The sequence below is a fragment of the Leptinotarsa decemlineata genome, unplaced genomic scaffold (genome assembly GCF_025532065.1).
Source record: "Leptinotarsa decemlineata unplaced genomic scaffold, Ldec_3_MD MMD2_tig00078422_RagTag_RagTag, whole genome shotgun sequence".
NCBI lineage: Eukaryota > Metazoa > Arthropoda > Insecta > Coleoptera > Chrysomelidae > Leptinotarsa > Leptinotarsa decemlineata.
In genome coordinates, this window is record NW_027412747.1 from 12,027,168 (window position 1) to 12,044,956 (window position 17,789).

The 17,789-nt window shown below is 35.0% G+C and overlaps 2 protein-coding genes across 3 annotated transcripts in view; one reads left to right on the forward strand and one right to left on the reverse strand.

Annotated features, from left to right (window-relative positions):
• Positions 1 to 17,789, reverse strand: part of LOC111511146 (uncharacterized) — a 541,917-nt gene that overhangs the window by 240,973 nt on the left and 283,155 nt on the right. The window lies entirely within an intron of this gene.
• LOC141487216 (uncharacterized) lies at positions 6,521 to 12,607 on the forward strand. Of its 2 annotated transcripts, none has more exons than XM_074186023.1 (2): positions 6,521 to 6,716; positions 6,776 to 12,607. In XM_074186023.1, the coding sequence occupies exon 2, from the start codon at positions 6,822 to 6,824 to the stop codon at positions 12,351 to 12,353; it is 5,532 nt and encodes a 1,843-aa protein (XP_074042124.1). In that variant the 5' UTR covers positions 6,521 to 6,716; positions 6,776 to 6,821; the 3' UTR covers positions 12,354 to 12,607. The 2 variants fall into 2 exon arrangements, with proteins under 2 accessions (XP_074042124.1, XP_074042125.1); XM_074186024.1 differs by lacking the exon at positions 6,521 to 6,716 and having other exon boundaries at positions 7,190 to 7,323; positions 7,772 to 12,607.

The following is a 17,789-nucleotide window of genomic DNA, read 5'->3' on the forward strand; positions in this document are numbered from 1 at the left end:
AATTTATATACATGAATGACCCACGGAAAATGTAAGCCTATTGAAAGGTATTTCATAGAGAACGAATTGTTCTTAGATAATTTGATTTCATAGAGAGGTGGGGAAGGAGTTATGAGGGTCTGTGCCTTATTACATACTCAGGGTGGACTTACACATGATCATGGCTTGTCTGAAAGTGTTTTATAACAAAATTCTTATTAACAACGATCATACTTGTCGAAGTTTGCAATGAAATGGAAGATTTTTGTGATGTGTCTTTTGCAACTACAGAGCAACACAATGATTAAAGAGAATATCGAATAAAACGAGATCTAGCTGATTTACAAATATTACAAAAACTTTTCAACAGATATGATCCTTTTCTCAGACTGATAACAGTATGTCAATATGTTCTGGAATTATTGGCAGTAATTCTGTACATTGCCACGAAGCGTATGAAGAAGAAAAAAATCTTTGCAAGCTATTGCAGGAATGAATTTTGGCAGTGTAAAATTTGAAAGGTGATGGTCTTGAAGATTTCGAAGAGCATCTAGAATTGGAAAGGTTTGTCGAATCTAACGATGAAGACATGTCATCAAAGAGACAAAAAATAATGCATAAGTGATTAAAATTCAAGATTAGGTATTTATAAATAACAAGATTACCATTTTAAAAAATACTATAATTAATAACGTAATCAGAATGAAGTATTTAAATTCAATAGTACGATATACATGTATATTTATATTTTATGGGATTTTCTATGACATGAATGTAATTAGAATTTAATAAATAAACTTTTCATCTGAATAAAATTGCAGCAATCACATTTTTTGATGAAATTGTACATAATGATCGAAAAATTTTTTTGAATTTGAGTTTTTTTCGATTTTTTACATTTTCTGAGAATATTTACTCTAGTTATGATGCACTGTTTGGAACCTTTGGTGTAGTAATGAATATTACTGGAGTTTTTTCCCAACACCAAATCGTTATTTTCAACACCTCGACACGTGTTTCGATCACCAAGTGATCGTCTTCAATGAGGAAGATTAAAACTTTTAATCTTCCTTTAATCTTCAAGGAAAAAACTCCAGTGATATTCATTTACTCTAGTAATGTATTCTATTTCACACCATCAGAAAGTAAAAATTTCAACGAACAAAAACCATACCGACTTTTTCAAAAAAGCTGATATTTTGATGCCAGAATTTTCGATTGAACATTAAGGTGTTTTTTGATATTAAGTCAAAATAAGGTGGAAAGTTAAATATTTTAAATGAAATAAATAACAGTGTATTTGGGATACAAAAAGGTAAGTTTTCACCAAATTTCATAGGAAAAAATAAAAAAAAAATTAAAACTTGGTTATTTGAATTTTTCACAAAAATTTCAAGGTTATGTGAAAAAATTGTGAATACGAAAGATCTTTTTATTGCCTACAAATTTGTCATTTAACTTTTTTCCATAGGTAGTAGTTTTTCCCGGAAATCGAGATAAACCATTTTTTACCCTTAAAAACTCACCCCCTCCCACTGCCCGAACTCAGATCGCCCATAATTAATTTTTCGTTTCATTTTTATCATATTCCCCTCCTTTTCATCCTACTGTTATTTTTTTTGGTTTCAAAAATTATCGACCCTGGTCTATAAATACAAACCAGCAAATGAAAATAAAATGAGAGTATGATAATATATTTGGAGACAGTTCAAACTGTTGTTTGCTAATTTCGCGAAAACCTTTGTTGGAAAGTTGATGGCAAAACCAAGTATCTAAAATGATCAAAGTATTAGACTGTACTTTTGCGAACGTAACACAAGTCGATTAGTTGTGTGCTCGGGATTCGATGAAGTAGATGAAGGCTGTTTTTGCCTGGTTCTTATTGGCGAAGGTTCCATCAGTGAGATAGTTATCGTGGTGCTTGAAAAGATGATAGTCGGTTGGTGAGAGGTCTAAGAAGTTTGGTGGATGAGGCTCAATTCGCTCAATTCGTTATGTTGTTGTAGAGCAGGATCAGACCTCTTCTGTTGACCAGTGCCTGAAAGTCTACCGTGGTCCTAGAGGATCCACGATTCATCACACGTGACGATCCTACCAAGAAAGGATCGTTGTGGTTGCGCGATCGTTAAAATCGTGGGGCACCTACTTTTTGAGTTTTTTAATCTTTTCAATACGTTAAAACCATCAAAAATCGCATGGGAGCTGACGCTCAGATATTTTGCCAGCCCACGCACCGTTTGTAAAAGGTCAGTCTTCACCACCTCGTACTGGATTACTGTAGGTCGACCACTTTGGGGCTAAAATCTACGGAACAAAATTTCGCAAACCAACGTCGAACAGAGCGTTCATCAATACAATCATTGCCAAATGCCTAAATGATTTTTCGGTCTGTTTCGGCAGAGTTTTGGTTCGATTTGAATTCGTAGAGGAAAATTGGCCGAAAATCGCTTAACGACATCATATAGTAAGAAGCTGAAAGCAGGCGAAACATTTTAATTTGGAAAAAAATCAACGGCAATAAAGTACCTGTGATGTGTGCTACCTGCTCAGAGGAAACGCGCCAGAACGTTGCCGTTATCATTGAAGATGACGACGTGACGAGCCTCTAGACAACCCTGACGATCTACCAATACCGGAGTACCTACCTATAGAAGACGACGACCCACCAATAGTAGAAGACCTACCTACTGAAGAGAGCAACGAAAGTGACGGCCCAGGGTCATCAAAAACACGGCTACGAGTTTGACTTTGTGTCTACTGAATGAGTGATTAAGTTATTTACTTTTGATTACTTATGTTTATTACTTATGTTTATCACTTATGTTAATAACTTATGTTTATTACTCATATTTATATTGAAATACATTTACTGTAAATCATACATCAATATTGATATTATTGTAACCAAGACATCTACTGAAGATGGGTATGGACCATTTCTGGAAAAATGCGATTGTATCTTGTATGGGTTTTTTAAGGTTTTGAAAGAACCACAAGGCCTATGGACTCCACTCTGAACTTAATTTGAAGCTAATTGAATTGTCTACAAATTATATTCTACAAGCTCTACTCGTAAAATCAATGGCTTCGACGCAATCTCAGTCCAAAGAAGATGTAAAACAATTTTTTTTTTTATTTTTGGAACAACTGGCCTATTTTTAAAGTACCGTAATTCGGCCATAACTTGACTTATAGAGCTTTGGTTGGGCTCAATCTGTCACAAATTTAATGCGCTTAAAAACCGTATATAATAGTTTTTGTTGAAAAATGGATGGATTATTAGGAGATATAGAGCAGAATCTGAAACAAGTCCAAAAATTTCGCGATTTTTGGTGTGTAAAAATTTTCCCACAACTTTTCCGAGTTGCAAACTTGCGTATACATTGCCCTAATGCATCCTAACAATATACTGAAGAATTAGAGATACATCATGTTTTTCCAATTTATTGTCAATTTTGACTGGCCTAATTGTTCGTTCAAAATTCTCTATCGATCAGTATATTCCAATACACAGTAGAATAAATGATTCTTGGGAACTGGAGATACGAAAATATATGACATCAAAACAACCTAATAGGAATTATGACTAATAAAAAGTGTGACGCACAGTTTTCTAAAGAAATGAACTTTAAACGCTCAAGCCAGTCTCGAATATACCTACACAGTAGGATAAATGGACTGACGCCTATCAGAAAACAACTCTTTCTCTGGCTAATACCACGAAGGGCGTTGGATTATATCCGACAGGCGTCAGTGTATTAGCCAGAGGAGTAGTTATTTTCTGATAGGCGTCAGTCCATTTACCTTACTGTGTAGGTATATTAGAGACTGGCTTGAACATTTAAAGTACATTTCTTTAGATTTGTTCACTGCCAGTCTTCAAGCATAGCCCACTGACTAATAAAAAAGTTTCTGACTAGAGTTATAATTTCAGTCGAAACACTTTAACGTATCTTAATGTATCTGAAAACTTGTCGGAACTAATCATTTCAATAACGTACTCATACAATTCAAAATTTCAATGACTACTTATTGAAGTGAGCAACTTATATGCAAAAGAATATTAATTTAATTTTTCAACATAATTTGAGTATCTTTAAGACAAACTGCTGTAATAATAAAACTCTAATAATATCCTTCACAGGTGAAGATGATAAATTTTCTGTAATGGATTTATTGATAACACGTTTTCCAAGCAAGAACTAAAGTAATGTTTCTTGACGCACGTTTCGTTAACCAAGTTAGTAATCAGGTAAAACTGGCATACAAACATAGGAAAAAAATGTAGTGTTTCGATGAATATCTAAGATCAGGGTAAGAGCCGGAGGCTTTGAAAGGAAAACTGTAAATAGCATTTTGAAAAACTATTAATTTGAAAAAAAATTTCATTTGAAAAATCAACAACGTTGCATTAGACAACTGAAAATTTATAAAAATGAATATTTTGCATGAATAGGATCTCAACTTATCAAACAAATTGGAAATATAAGGTAGGAATTTGGTGGTTATGTGTTTTGTTATTGATTTTACTATGTATACTCGCTGTCTTAATTTTACTATTTTCGTAATCAAATGAATCTTTAGTATTTTTCACACTTTGATCTAAAGAGAAGATGTTGACGTGTTCTCATAAACCTTTCAGAGTTGAATGCGTGGCTTCTCATATACAGACTCATAACTGTTAGATAATATTGAACTAGTATTGTCACTTTTAAAATATTCAAGTGAGGTATTCCTGAGACAATTTTAAGAAAAAAAGTCTATATGAACTTGTGTCCGAAAATGCTTCGTTTCGGAGATACGGGGTGTTGAAATTGAATTTTTTTTCGCTTTTTGAAAATAACTCTTTCAAAAAATAAGTTATTTGCACGAAATTCCGTACCCGGGATTTTTTTGACGTGTGAAATTATAATTTCGTATTAATTTTCATGTAACATCTAGAGGGCGCTGCGCTGCTAATTCCCACACCTTTTCCAAGTAAAAAAGGTACATCTCCTCAACAATGCTGGAGGTGACCGTTTTCGAGATATTTGCAATTTTCTATATCGATGCATATTACTTACTTCCTAGGGCGCTAAGTGAAGTTGCTGAGAACATTACAAAAACTAAGTATGTGGTGGATCTCGTCAAAGTAAACAACTTTTTCCCATAATATATTTAACGAAGAATGATTCGTTTTCAAAATACGGATTGTTGAATTTTTCAAAACATGGTAGTTTTTTGTCACAAGTTTTTTGCAATTTTAGTCATTTTCATCAAATATTTTATAGGAAAAAAGTTATTAATTTTACTGTCAAAAAAGTTAGGACAATTTGAAATAAATAATGACAGCGTACGCAGCGCCCTCTAGATGTTACATGAGAATTAATATGAAATTATAATTTCCCACGTGAAAATATCCCCACGTCAAAAGTTATTTTCTAAAAGCGAACAAAAAAATTCAATTTCAACACCACGTATCTCCGAAACGAAGCATTTTCGTACACAAGTTCATATAAACTTTTTTCTTAAAATTGTCTCAGGAATACGTCACTTGAATATTTTGACGTACTTATGTTACACCCTGTATAATAATCATTAATCGCAGAATAATGTTGTGTTATTAGTATTTTCACCTTTAGCAATAATATTTATCCCCTTTTCTTTTGAATTAATTTATATTTTCATGTTCGTTTCTTTATATTTATAAAACTTTATTTTATTCTTTGTTATATATCTATTTATCATTCACACTACTACTGTTTATTATTTGTCAATGGATATCAAAAAGTATTGAATTGATTTCCTTCATTAAACTCAGAAACTCAAATGTATATTTAAACAGATTGAATTTTCAATTGTACTCTGGCTTTTTTATATTTATGAGCATCTCAATCAAGTTGTCGAAACTATTATAAATATCGGCCAAATGTCCAGTCATTTGATGATTTATTTTCTATGTCAAATACCTATTCACAGATTTTTATTTCTTTGATTGTTTTTCGATGATATATCGTTCGGAATATTGTCTTTCAGGGACCCCTAACAAAAATTGACACAATTCCTACTATATTGATACCATCACGTAGTTTCCATTTCACCTCTCATAATTTTTTTTCATGCGATACAGGCAGCGTTTCTTACTACCGAGGAATATTTATTACACCAAGCGTTTAGTTGAGACAAGTCCCATAATTGACGCGGTTGATTATTTTTTGTACTCATTTCAGTGGTCATTACCGCGGTGTGTGTGTTGCATTCTCATAGGTAAACGATCCGGCTTATTTATAGCCCTTATTTATGTGATATTGAATGTCCTTTGGTCATTTCGAAGTATGCTAATTACGTCGTGATCGTAATATTGAGAGTTGCTCCGTTCAAAACATAGCTAGAATGTGATTGGTTTATGGGGCAGGTTATCAAAACTTTTTAACCGATTATTGAGCCCTATGACAATATTTTCATGAGACATTCGTTTTTGGGGAAGAACTTTTCGACTGTCTACTTCTCCATCATTATTTAGCAAGGAAGGAAAAAAAATAATACTGCTTGTTGAGTTTTATTTGAATAAGAATCACTTTGTATTTGTTTTGACATTTTGAAAAATAGTTGAATGACAGTTTTTGTAAACAAGAAGAATAAAAAACCGCTTTTGAAGAAAAAGGGAAAAGTTTGCGTTTTATTTATAGCAGTATATTCAGAAACGATAAACATTGTGCCGGTCTTCGAGCGGATATACTAATAGTGCACATTTCTAGGTAAATATAAACATTGTGCTGGTCCTTCGAGCGGATATACTAATAGTGCACATTTCTAGGTAAATATAAACATTGTGCTGGTCCTTCAGCCTAGAGAACGGCAAAATGGAAACACGTAGCAAGACTGCCAAAGCAAAAAGCGAGAGTCATAGAAAGGATGTCACCACCATCAGCGAAGTTAGAAAAGTTGACAATGCTGAACGCGATGCCACAGAAGACAAGTTATCTGTAGTCTCGTCCAGTAGAAGCAGTAGAAATGATGGTGCACAGTCTAAATCGGTTTCAGTATCTTTATCTGTGAGATCCAATGCAAGTATTTATATGAGAAAACTCATGGAAGTCCAGGTAAAAGCTGACGAAAAAATGGCTATATTGTTGTCTAAGCAGTTCGAAATGGAAAAGCAAATGATTGAAAATAGGTTGGCATTAGAAAAAGCTAGACTAAGTGAGAAATTTGATTTGGGAGTAAGTAATACATACCGTTCGGAAGGTGACAACATTTCGTTCAGAAATTCACATCATTCAAAAGATGACGAGATTTCTTCTGTTGATTCTGAAGTGAAAGTGCGTAATTGGTTGCAAAATACGGACGTCAAGAATATGACAGGTAAGAGGTCGTTCCACAAAAGTCAAATTGACAATACTCATAATAGTACAAGGGCTTCGTTCGAAAATAATACAGGGGCAAGACATACACATTATAGAAAAAATGAAGAAGCTTCAGGTGCAGAAATTAGGCAGTTGTTGGCGAGACAATCAATTGACAAAGATTTACCAATTTTTTCTGGAGAAACTATTGAATGGCCAAGTTTTTATCAACAATTTCTTTCAACAACTAACTTATTGGGTTTAACAGATGAAGAAAATATGTGTAGGTTGAGGAAAGCTTTGAAAGGGGATGCTAGACGATCAGTGGAGGGATTGTTGTTATCTATTTCATCAATCAAACCGATTATCGACATTTTGATTAGTAGATACGGTCGAGCAGATTTGATTGTGAAAAGTCTGGTCAATAAAGCCAAGAATTTTCCTATAATGAAAAATAATGATTTCAGGTCTCTAACACATTTTGCGGAAGATGTATCAAATCTGGTGGTTACCCTAGAAACCATGAACATGCAGAACTATTTGGATTGCCCTCAAATTCTGGAGGAAATTCTACAAAAGTTACCCTACAACATGCAGCTTTCATGGGGTGAAAAAGTACTTGAGAAGAATGGTAAGAGCACTTTACAAGAATTTAAAAAGTGGCTGTGGAGAAAGTCGGAAGCAGCAAGCTACGCTCAATCTATGAATGTGGGTAAGCCTTCTATAAATCAGGTATCTGGTAAGTTCTCTCAAAATCAGCCTCATAAAGAGAGATTCAAAACAACTCTTGTTACTTCTCAAGAGAAGAGTACTTCAGTTCGCAAATGTATCATGTGTGAAGAGAAACATATAATAGATAAATGCAAAACTTTTTTGGATCTCTCGATAGACAAAAAATGGGATTTCGTAAAAAGTAATGGTATATGTTTTTCTTGTTTGGGAACATCTCACAAAATAAAATTTTGTCGTAACAAAAAGAAATGTGGGGTAAACAACTGTGAAAAAATACATCATAAAAGTCTTCATAATGACGCATTTGATAAAAATAAGGAGAAAAATGATACTGTTAGTCTAGAAATAGTTGCTCATACCACAAAATCATTCAGTACAGAAATTTTATTGAAAATCGCTCCGGTTATAATAAGATCTTCTCAGAATGAACTTGAAATTTATGCATTATTTGACGAAGCTTCAACGGTAACTCTTCTTGATCAAGATTTAGCAGACAAGATGAACCTCGTTGGCGAAGAAACAGAGTTAGGTTTGAAGTGGACCCACGAAGACACTTGCAAGAGATTATTTTCAAAAAAAGTAAGTTTTGAAATAGCTGACAAAAATAGGACCACATTTTATCAGATGGAAAATGCATATACAGTGAAAGACATGGATCTTCCTAGGCAAACGGTTGATGGAAAAAGACTAAAAGAAAAATGGAGCCATCTGGAATATATAGATTTTGCTAGTATGGCTCAAGCAAAACCGCAATTGTTGATAGGACAAGATAACTGGGATCTAATCACTAGTCGAGAAGTAATTGAAGGTCCTAAGAACTCGCCAGCGTTATCAAAAACTAATTTGGGATGGATAGCACATGGAAATTTGAGAGAATTCAGAGGTAGACAAGATAGCAATACTGTTCTTCATATTTTCCATAATCAGATGAACTGTGATGAAAAATTACATGAAGAAATCAAGAATTATTTTTCCACGGAGTCATTTGGCGTCAACATTTCTGAAGATAGATCAATGAATTCGGAAGACAAAAAAGCAGTTCAAATAATAGAATCAGTTTCAAGAAGAATAGGGGATGGAGACCGTTGGGAAACTGGTTTGTTATGGAGAGATGATAGTTCAACTTTACCAGAAAGTAAGTATAAAGCTCTTCAAAGACTTCAGTATCTTGAAAGAAGAATGACTAGAGATTTGGAATTTGCTATGACCTACAAACAGAAAATAGAAGAATATTTAGAGAAAGACTATGCAGAGAAAGTGATAGAAGGAAATGAAGAATCAAGTAAGGTATGGTATTTGCCACATTTTGGAGTCGTAAATGAAAATAAACCCGGCAAATTGAGGTTCGTCTTTGATGCGGCTGCCAAGGTGGAAGGAAAATGTTTGAATGATTTTTTATTGAGAGGACCTGATTTATTGAATTCTCTTGTTGGAGTTATTTTCAAATACAGAGAGAAAGATGTAGCTTTCTCAGCAGATATTCGAGATATGTTCCACAGAATAGTTATCAGAAAAGAAGATCGTGCTGGACAACGATTTCTCTGGAGAAATAATTCCAATGAAGAACCTAGCACCTATGAAATGAAGGTGTTAATTTTTGGTTCTGTGGGCTCGCCTTTTTCGGCACAATATATTAAAAATCGAAATGCATTAGAGTTCCAGAATAAGTATCCTCAAGCTGTAAATGGAATAATAAATAGGCATTATATGGATGATTATCTGGACAGTGTGTACACAGAGGAAGAAGCTATTCGCCTCATAAAGGAAGTCATTTTCATCCACAGACAAGGAGGATTTGAACTGAGAGGTTGGGTATGCAATTCGAAAGAAGTTTTTAGACATATTCCAGAAGAACTTAGGGGTGATGAAAAACTTCTGCAAGAAAGAAACAATTTGTCGCAGAGAATTCTCGGTTTGAAATGGATTCCATCATCCGATCATTTGGCGTTTTCTTTGAATTCTTCAAAAATGAAAAAAATAATTTCGAAAGGAAAAAATCCAACAAAGAGGCAGATCCTCAAAATAGTGATGTCTCTTTATGATCCTCTAGGACTCCTCGCACACTATGTCATTAGAGCAAAAATTCTTTTACAGGATATATGGAGAAGTGGCATAGGTTGGGATGATGAGATAACTCATAATCAGAATATTAAATGGGAGAAATGGATTGATGTATTTTCAAAAATTGAAGATCTCAAGATACCTAGGTGTTATGCATTGAACTTCATTTATGATTTCAATTTACAGCTTCACATCTTCTGTGACGCGAGTGAGCAAGCGTTTTCGGCAGTAGGTTATTTCAGATTTGAGAAGAACGAAAACATTCATGTCTCTTTGGTGATGGCAAGGACGCAAGTAGCACCTCTAAAGCCAATAACAATTCCACGTTTGGAACTTCAAGCCGCTGTAATGGGTTCCAGATTGGCAATAACAATAAGGAAAGAACATTCATTCGAAGTGAATCAAACATACTTTTGGACAGACTCGAAAACGGTTTTGTGTTGGTTGAGATCAGAACCAAGAATGTTCAAAACTTTTATAACGCATCGAGTGGGCGAGATTCAGGAGAACACGAAAATTCCTGACTGGCATTGGGTTCCTTCCAATCTGAATATAGCAGATGAAGCTACTCGAGATACAAAAGACATAAATCTACAAGAAAACAGTCAGTGGTTTCAAGGTCCGGAATTTTTATACAATAAACGAGAATTTTGGCCAATGGAACAAAAAAGAATAGACAAGGACGAAGAAATTCAAGAAAATCCAGAAACCTTCGAACTTAAACATGAATTCATATTATTGACAGTTTCACATAGAATTGAATATTTACCAGACATCACAAGATTTTCTGACTACATGAAATTGATAAGAAGCACAGCCTATGTTTTCAGATTTCAACATAATATCAAACAACTTGGCAAAAATCTCCAAAAACAAGAATTGACAATTGGAGAATTGAAGAGAGCAGAAAGAATTTGGAATAGGAAAGTGCAAGAGGATTGTTTTTCACAAGAATACCATCTTCTGATGAAAAATAGACCTATACAAAAATCAAGCAAACTTTATCAATTGTCACCATATATGGAAGATGATATTATTTGTTTGGGAGGAAGAACAGATAACTCTACAGAGCTCTCTCCTCAAGCAAAGAGGCCAATCATACTAGACAATAAACACACATTCACTAGATTACTTGTTCAATTTTATCATTCAAAAAATAATCATGCAGGTCTACAACAAACTCTAAATGAAATAAGGCAAAGATTTTGGATACTGCAGGCCAGAAAACTGGTAACTAAAACAATAAGGTTTTGCAATTTCTGTAGCATAAGAAGAACAAAACCTCAGGTTCCTGCAATGGGACAACTTCCAGAGCAACGACTGCAGAAACCACCTAGAGCATTCACCTATACTGGAATGGATTATTTTGGACCCATGGAAGTTTCTATTGGACGAAGAAAAGAAAAAAGATATGGGGTAATCTTCACATGTCTTTCAATTAGAGCTATCCATATAGAGATCGCAGAATCTCTCACCACAGATTCAGCGATTTTAGCAATAAGGAGATTCATTTCTAGGAGGGGACAGCCTTTATCAATTTGGAGCGACAATGGTTCAAATCTTACTTCAGCAAACCGAGAATTGAAGGAGATAATCAGAAATTTAGACGAAGATTTGATCAAGAGGAAGATGGTATCTCAGGAAATTGATTGGAAGTTTATTCCACCAGCAAGCCCACATATGGGTGGAATATGGGAGCGCATGGTACGATCGGTGAAAGATGGACTGAAAAAGATTCTGAACGAAAAAGCACCTAAGCAAGAAGTTCTTTTAACTTTGCTAGCAGAAGTGGAACATATAGTAAACAGTAGACCTCTGACATATGTATCTTCCGATGGAGAGGATTTCGAAAGTCTTACACCAAATCATTTCCTCATAGGTACATCTAGCATAGCAAAGCCACCTATAACTTTTGATGCAAATGAAATCAACTACGATTTGAAAAAACGTTGGCAGTTTTCACAACAACTTGCAGAACATTTCTGGAATCGTTGGATAAGGGAATACATACCTACACTCACAAAGAGATGCAACTGGTTTCAAGAAAAGAAAAATGTAGCAAAGGGTGATATTGTCATACTCATGGATAATAAGCTACCAAGAAACAATTGGCCATTAGGAAAAATTGTTGACGTACACCCCGGTAAAGATGGAAGAGTAAGAGTCGTAGATATCAAGATTCAAGACAATATTTATCGCCGCCCTGTTGCCAAGCTGTGTCCAATTCAGTTATTAGAAGGAAGTATTCAAAACTAGTTCATTGTTTGAATACAGGGGGGAGAATGTTGAGTTTTATTTGAATAAGAATCACTTTGTATTTGTTTTGACATTTTGAAAAATAGTTGAATGACAGTTTTTGTAAACAAGAAGAATAAAAAACCGCTTTTGAAGAAAAAGGGAAAAGTTTGCGTTTTATTTATAGCAGTATATTCAGAAACGATAAACATTGTGCCGGTCTTCGAGCGGATATACTAATAGTGCACATTTCTAGGTAAATATAAACACTGCTGAAAAAACCCTTAACAAAGATGTGCAGATGGAGATGTGCATGGAGGTTCACGTTAGTAGCTTTCTTGTCGATTGAAATTATTTATTTCATGTCCATCTCCAATTCTACTATCATTAAAAAACAAAGATACATAAGATCTGCATTTTTAATTACCGGACAAGGCTTTAGTGGGAGATCAAATGCAAAACGCATGTGCGAAGTTTCATGAAAAACATAAACGGTCCAAAAACAGTATTTGACAGCTGGAAGATAAGTCAGCTTATGCTATCGAATATTCACTTCAATACTTGTACTACAGGAAAATCCTTCAGGCGCTCTCAGAGCGGTGCCTGAGCGGAAGTAGCGATTCACATTGGATTTGAATCGCTGGAGTTTAAATCTATTCGGAAAAGGTACTTAGAAAGTTCATTTCATATTAACGCAGTTTTCCACATGGAAAAGTTCTCAAACAGTGAAGTTCGAGGTGTACTGAGTTGAACCTCGAAAGGATCATCAGCTACAGTCCGTGGCGTATTTCTGATATGTACCGTTCTTTGATGTTCCAAGTTTGCAATCTCCAATCAAGCGGAATGCTCTTTTTCAGATGGAATCCAGTAGCTTCAGGGTATGTTTGGGGGCGGAGTTCCATACAATAGAACAATACTCGAAAGAAGGTCTGATCTGAGCTTTATAAGGCATCAAAAGTTGCTGAGGTTGGTACAGTTTTCTGGCTCAGAACAGTTTTCCAAGCTTTTGAGAAGCAAGTGTGCTGTCGTCAGCAGAGCAATACAGGGTGTAACATATGTACGTTAAAATATTCAAGTGACGTATTCTTGCTTCATTTCGGAGATACGGGGTGTTTTGAAATTGAATTTTTTTGTTCGCTTTTTGAAAATAACTCTTGCAAAAAATAAGTTATTTACACTAAATTCGGTACCCGGGGTGTTTTTGACGTGTGAAATCATAATTTCGTATTAACTTTTTTGACAGTAAACTTTTGATACTCTTCATGGGAAAACCTAATTCCCACACCTTTTTCAATTAAAAAGGTACACCTCCTCAACAACGATAGAAGTAATCGTTTTCGAGATATTTACAATTTTCTATATCGATGCATATTACTTAGTTCCTAGGGCGCTAAGTGAAGTTGCTGAGAACATTACAAAAACTAAGTATGTGGTGGATCTCGTCAAAATAAACAACTTTTTTCCATAATATGTTTAACGAAGAATGATTCGTTTTTTGTAATTTTAGTCATTTTCATCAAACTTTATACGCAGTATACCCGTACAGACTTCTTCTAAACTGAGCATTATAGAACTGCTTATTCAATCCAAATTGAAAAAATTTGTCAGGTTTAATTATTCAATTAGAAAGTGCTATATTTCGGAGTTTGTAAAAAAACCAATTCGGAGAAGTACTATGTTATTTATTAGGAAAATAAATATAAAAATTGAACGAAACAACTATTACAACAACTGTTCAAGCTTCTGCTCTCCTCATCAAAGAATTCCGCACCCGTTGAGTGTTTCTCATCGTTTTGCAGCAAGCTATGATGAAATCCCTCAACATTTCCTCGTTTTCAATAGGTCTAGCATAAACTAGTGATTTTACGTGTCTCAAAAAAATCGACGGGATTGAGGTCTGGTGACCTCGGGGGCCAATGCTCAGTGCCTCCTCTTCCTATCCATCGTTGGGGATATGCTACGTCTAAAAAATTTCTTGCTATCACACTAAAATGAGCAGTAGCTCCATCGTGCATAAACCAAGAGTGATTTCGGAAACCAATGGGAACATCTTCCATAAGTTGGGGAAGCTCACGTTCCAAAAAATGTAGGTAAGCATCTCCATTCAAACGTAAGGGAGAAAATAGGGCCCAATTAAATAATCCCCAGTTATGCCTACCCATACATTAAAAAAGAATCTGTCTTGGAAATGAGTTTGCGTTATCACATGTGGGTTATCTTCCGCCAAGATGTGACTGTTATGGAAGTTCACGATACCTGGTCTCTGGATGTTCACTAATTTCTTCGAGAACCGCCTCCTCCAATTCTACAATTCTTGTAGTCCGTGGCCGTCCTACTACAGAATTTGTTTCAAAGCTTCCAGATTCGGAAAGTCGCCGGAAAAGATTCGCAAATGTTGCTGCACAAGGAGTCACGCGTTGGGGATACCTTTCCTGATAGATGCGTCTGGCCTCGTTTGAATTTCCGTCAGCGAAGCCATATTCAAAAACCATAACAGCCATTTTAGCATTCGGAAAGTCGGGCATGGTACCAAAAAATCACTTTATAAACTCCGAACTGTGAATTTGTCAATTAATAGTAGAAAATGTGACAGCGAGCTTCTATTTTTATAAACAAACTTTCATACCCTACTCGATTTAATTAACCTAATTTGCAAGCGGAAAATGACAAAAATGATTGAAATCAAATTTGGCTATAAAGTATTATGCATCGATATAGAAAATTGTAAATATCTCGAAAACGATCACATCCAGCGTTATTGAGGAGGTGTACCTTTTTTACTTGGAAAAGGTGTGGAAATTAGGTTTTTTTCATGAAAAGTACCAAAAATTTACTGTCAAAAAAGTTAAAATAAATAACAACTCTAATAACAACTCTAATAACAGCGTACCCAGTGCCTTCTAGATGTTACATGAAAATTAATACGAAATTATGATTTCCCACGTCAAAAAACCCCTGGTACCGAATTTCATGCAAATAACTTATTTTTTGCAAGAGTTATTTTCAAAAAGCGAACAAAAAAATTTAATTGCAACACCCCGTATCTCCGAAACGAAGCATTTTCGGACACAAATTCATAAAGACTTTTTTTCTTAAAATTGTCTCAAGAATACGTCACTTGAATATTTTAACTTACTCATGTTACACCCTGTATATTGGGTTCTTGGTTTTTCTCAAAGAGTCGATGATGGTGAAAGTTTTCGAGAGATATCCATCGACAGCCACTTGCAGGAAACGTTCTTTTAGGAAGCTAATGTGTACGTAACTTATTGATATGTGCCTTATATGAATACATTCATATGAGGCACTGACTTATACTCTGTTGTCAAAAAATACTCAAAAAATACATTATGTAGCTTACAAGATCATAAATGCTTGTCCGGTACACCTACCAAATATTTTACTTTGCCTATCTTTTCAATACTAGTGCATTGCAAAAGGTTTCACACTTTGGCGTTTACAAATGAATATTGTTTTTCTTAGGTTAATGGTTGTTTATTATAACGTTACTATACATTACTTCACATATCCGTTACTATACATTACTAATCACTGTAACATTAGCGTATGAGATGAGGTACTATATGAAGGTACGTAAAAAAACAATCAATACGATTTAGAAACAGTGCTGGGCCTGAAAGGGCGCCTTGAGGTGCATCAGTAGATATTTCATGTGATTCACAAGGCATCGATGTTTCTGTTGAACTGTTTATCATTCATGAACTCTAATTGATGTTTTTCCAGTTGAATTTTCCTTTTCAATTTTTTTCCAATGGTTTTTATGATTTTTCAGGTTCTGGGGTAGTTATTTATCTTGAATTAGAATTATGATTCAATTAATGTTAATGTCACCCTACGCCACTGTTCGACTAACTCTTGGAGTTGCATGAATACTGCCGAGCGTGAGTAGGAATAGTTTGATTATTAGAAATGCTGCGGGTCTTTCAGGCACCCACTCAATCATTAGTCTACAGCGGTGCCGACAAAAAATTCGGTTTGATCTATCTCGCGGATAATCTTCAAATGAAACGAAATGTTGTTTATAGCGATTAACGGTTTAAATAATAAATGATTCGATTTTATCGATTGAAAAGCTGCAGCTCTGAACGCGTTCGATGAAGTTGATAAATGTACAAGGAGGTAAAAATCATACATTTCTGTGAATGTTGCAAATTATTCTCAAATTCGTAGTACTCCTCCTTAGTGCATATTTTCATTGTTGCGACTTGCACCGAATGTTGAAATTAGAAATATATGTTTATGAATGTGGACGAAATCTCAGAGATTTTCTCGTCAGGAAATATTTCTTTTGAAGATAAATATATTTTTTATGAGATTCTTTTGTTAGATCAACATTCATAAAATTTTATAATTTTCAAGAAAGTAGGTTGATTTCATTGTAATCAGCACCATAAAAATGATATTATTTTCGAAATACGTCAAAATGGCTGATGAAAGATTAAAAGGAAACAATAGCCGAAGTCAAATAGAATCAAAGAAAGATTGGTTAGGGCTTTCGCAGCTGAGACTTTCAGTGTTTGAGGGCTGTCGTAGTTTGGAACTGCATCCTAACGTTTTTCCAGCACGATGATGATTCATCGATGACTGTTGATTTCTACTTCGTAGGTTTTATTTATGTTGACTGAGGTAGTCCGCCTCTCTTGTTGATCCGTTGCTATTGGCCGAAGTGTTATTACCTGTTAATGACGTAACATTGCAATTCGCTGTTGCTACTTTAGCATCTTTCAGTATGGGATTCCGAATTCGATTAAGCGTTACCGCCTCCTCTTTCATGTTTTAGTTTTCCGTATGTTTTCTATGTGGTATCGATGATCGGTGGTATAAACTTTTCCGCAGGTGCATTGCATACATACCATACACCCCCGCAGATGATGTGGATCTGTTTTGTCTTTCGCAGATCTAAGGCTTTGTTGTATTTTCCTGGTGGGCTTGAACCCTGTTTTTATTTTATGCTCCCCTACGATTTTTCTGATTCTGTCTGTAACCCTACGGACGTACGGTAGAAATGCACGTGCAACCGTTTGAGTTTTTTCTCTATTTTGACTTGTAGAAGTCTTCAGTTTCATGGCCTTGTTGATCTTGGTTGCACCTTATCCATTCGATCTTAAAGCCACTTGAAGATGCTCCAATTTTTCTTGTATATGTTTCGGTTCACATATTCTACGGGCACGTTCTGTTAGGGTGTTGATAATTCCCCGATTTTCACTTGAATGGTGGTTCGAAAGTGCATACAGATATGTGTTCGTATGTGTCGGTTTTTGGTACACTTTATGTGTCAGTCGTGTGCCACGCTTTCCGACATCTAGAAAAGATATCCGTTGCGGATAGCTTTGAAAATTTCGAACATCGCATGAACATTGCTCAGAAATTGTTGAATGACGTCAACGGCGATCCAGATTTGCTCAAATGGCTCATAACTGGTGACGAAGTTTTGTT

Bases quoted from the DNA above. Each gene is read 5' to 3' on its own strand.
- LOC141487216 (XM_074186023.1), top strand. From the start codon at position 6,822: ATGGAAACACGTAGCAAGACTGCCAAAGCAAAAAGCGAGAGTCATAGA.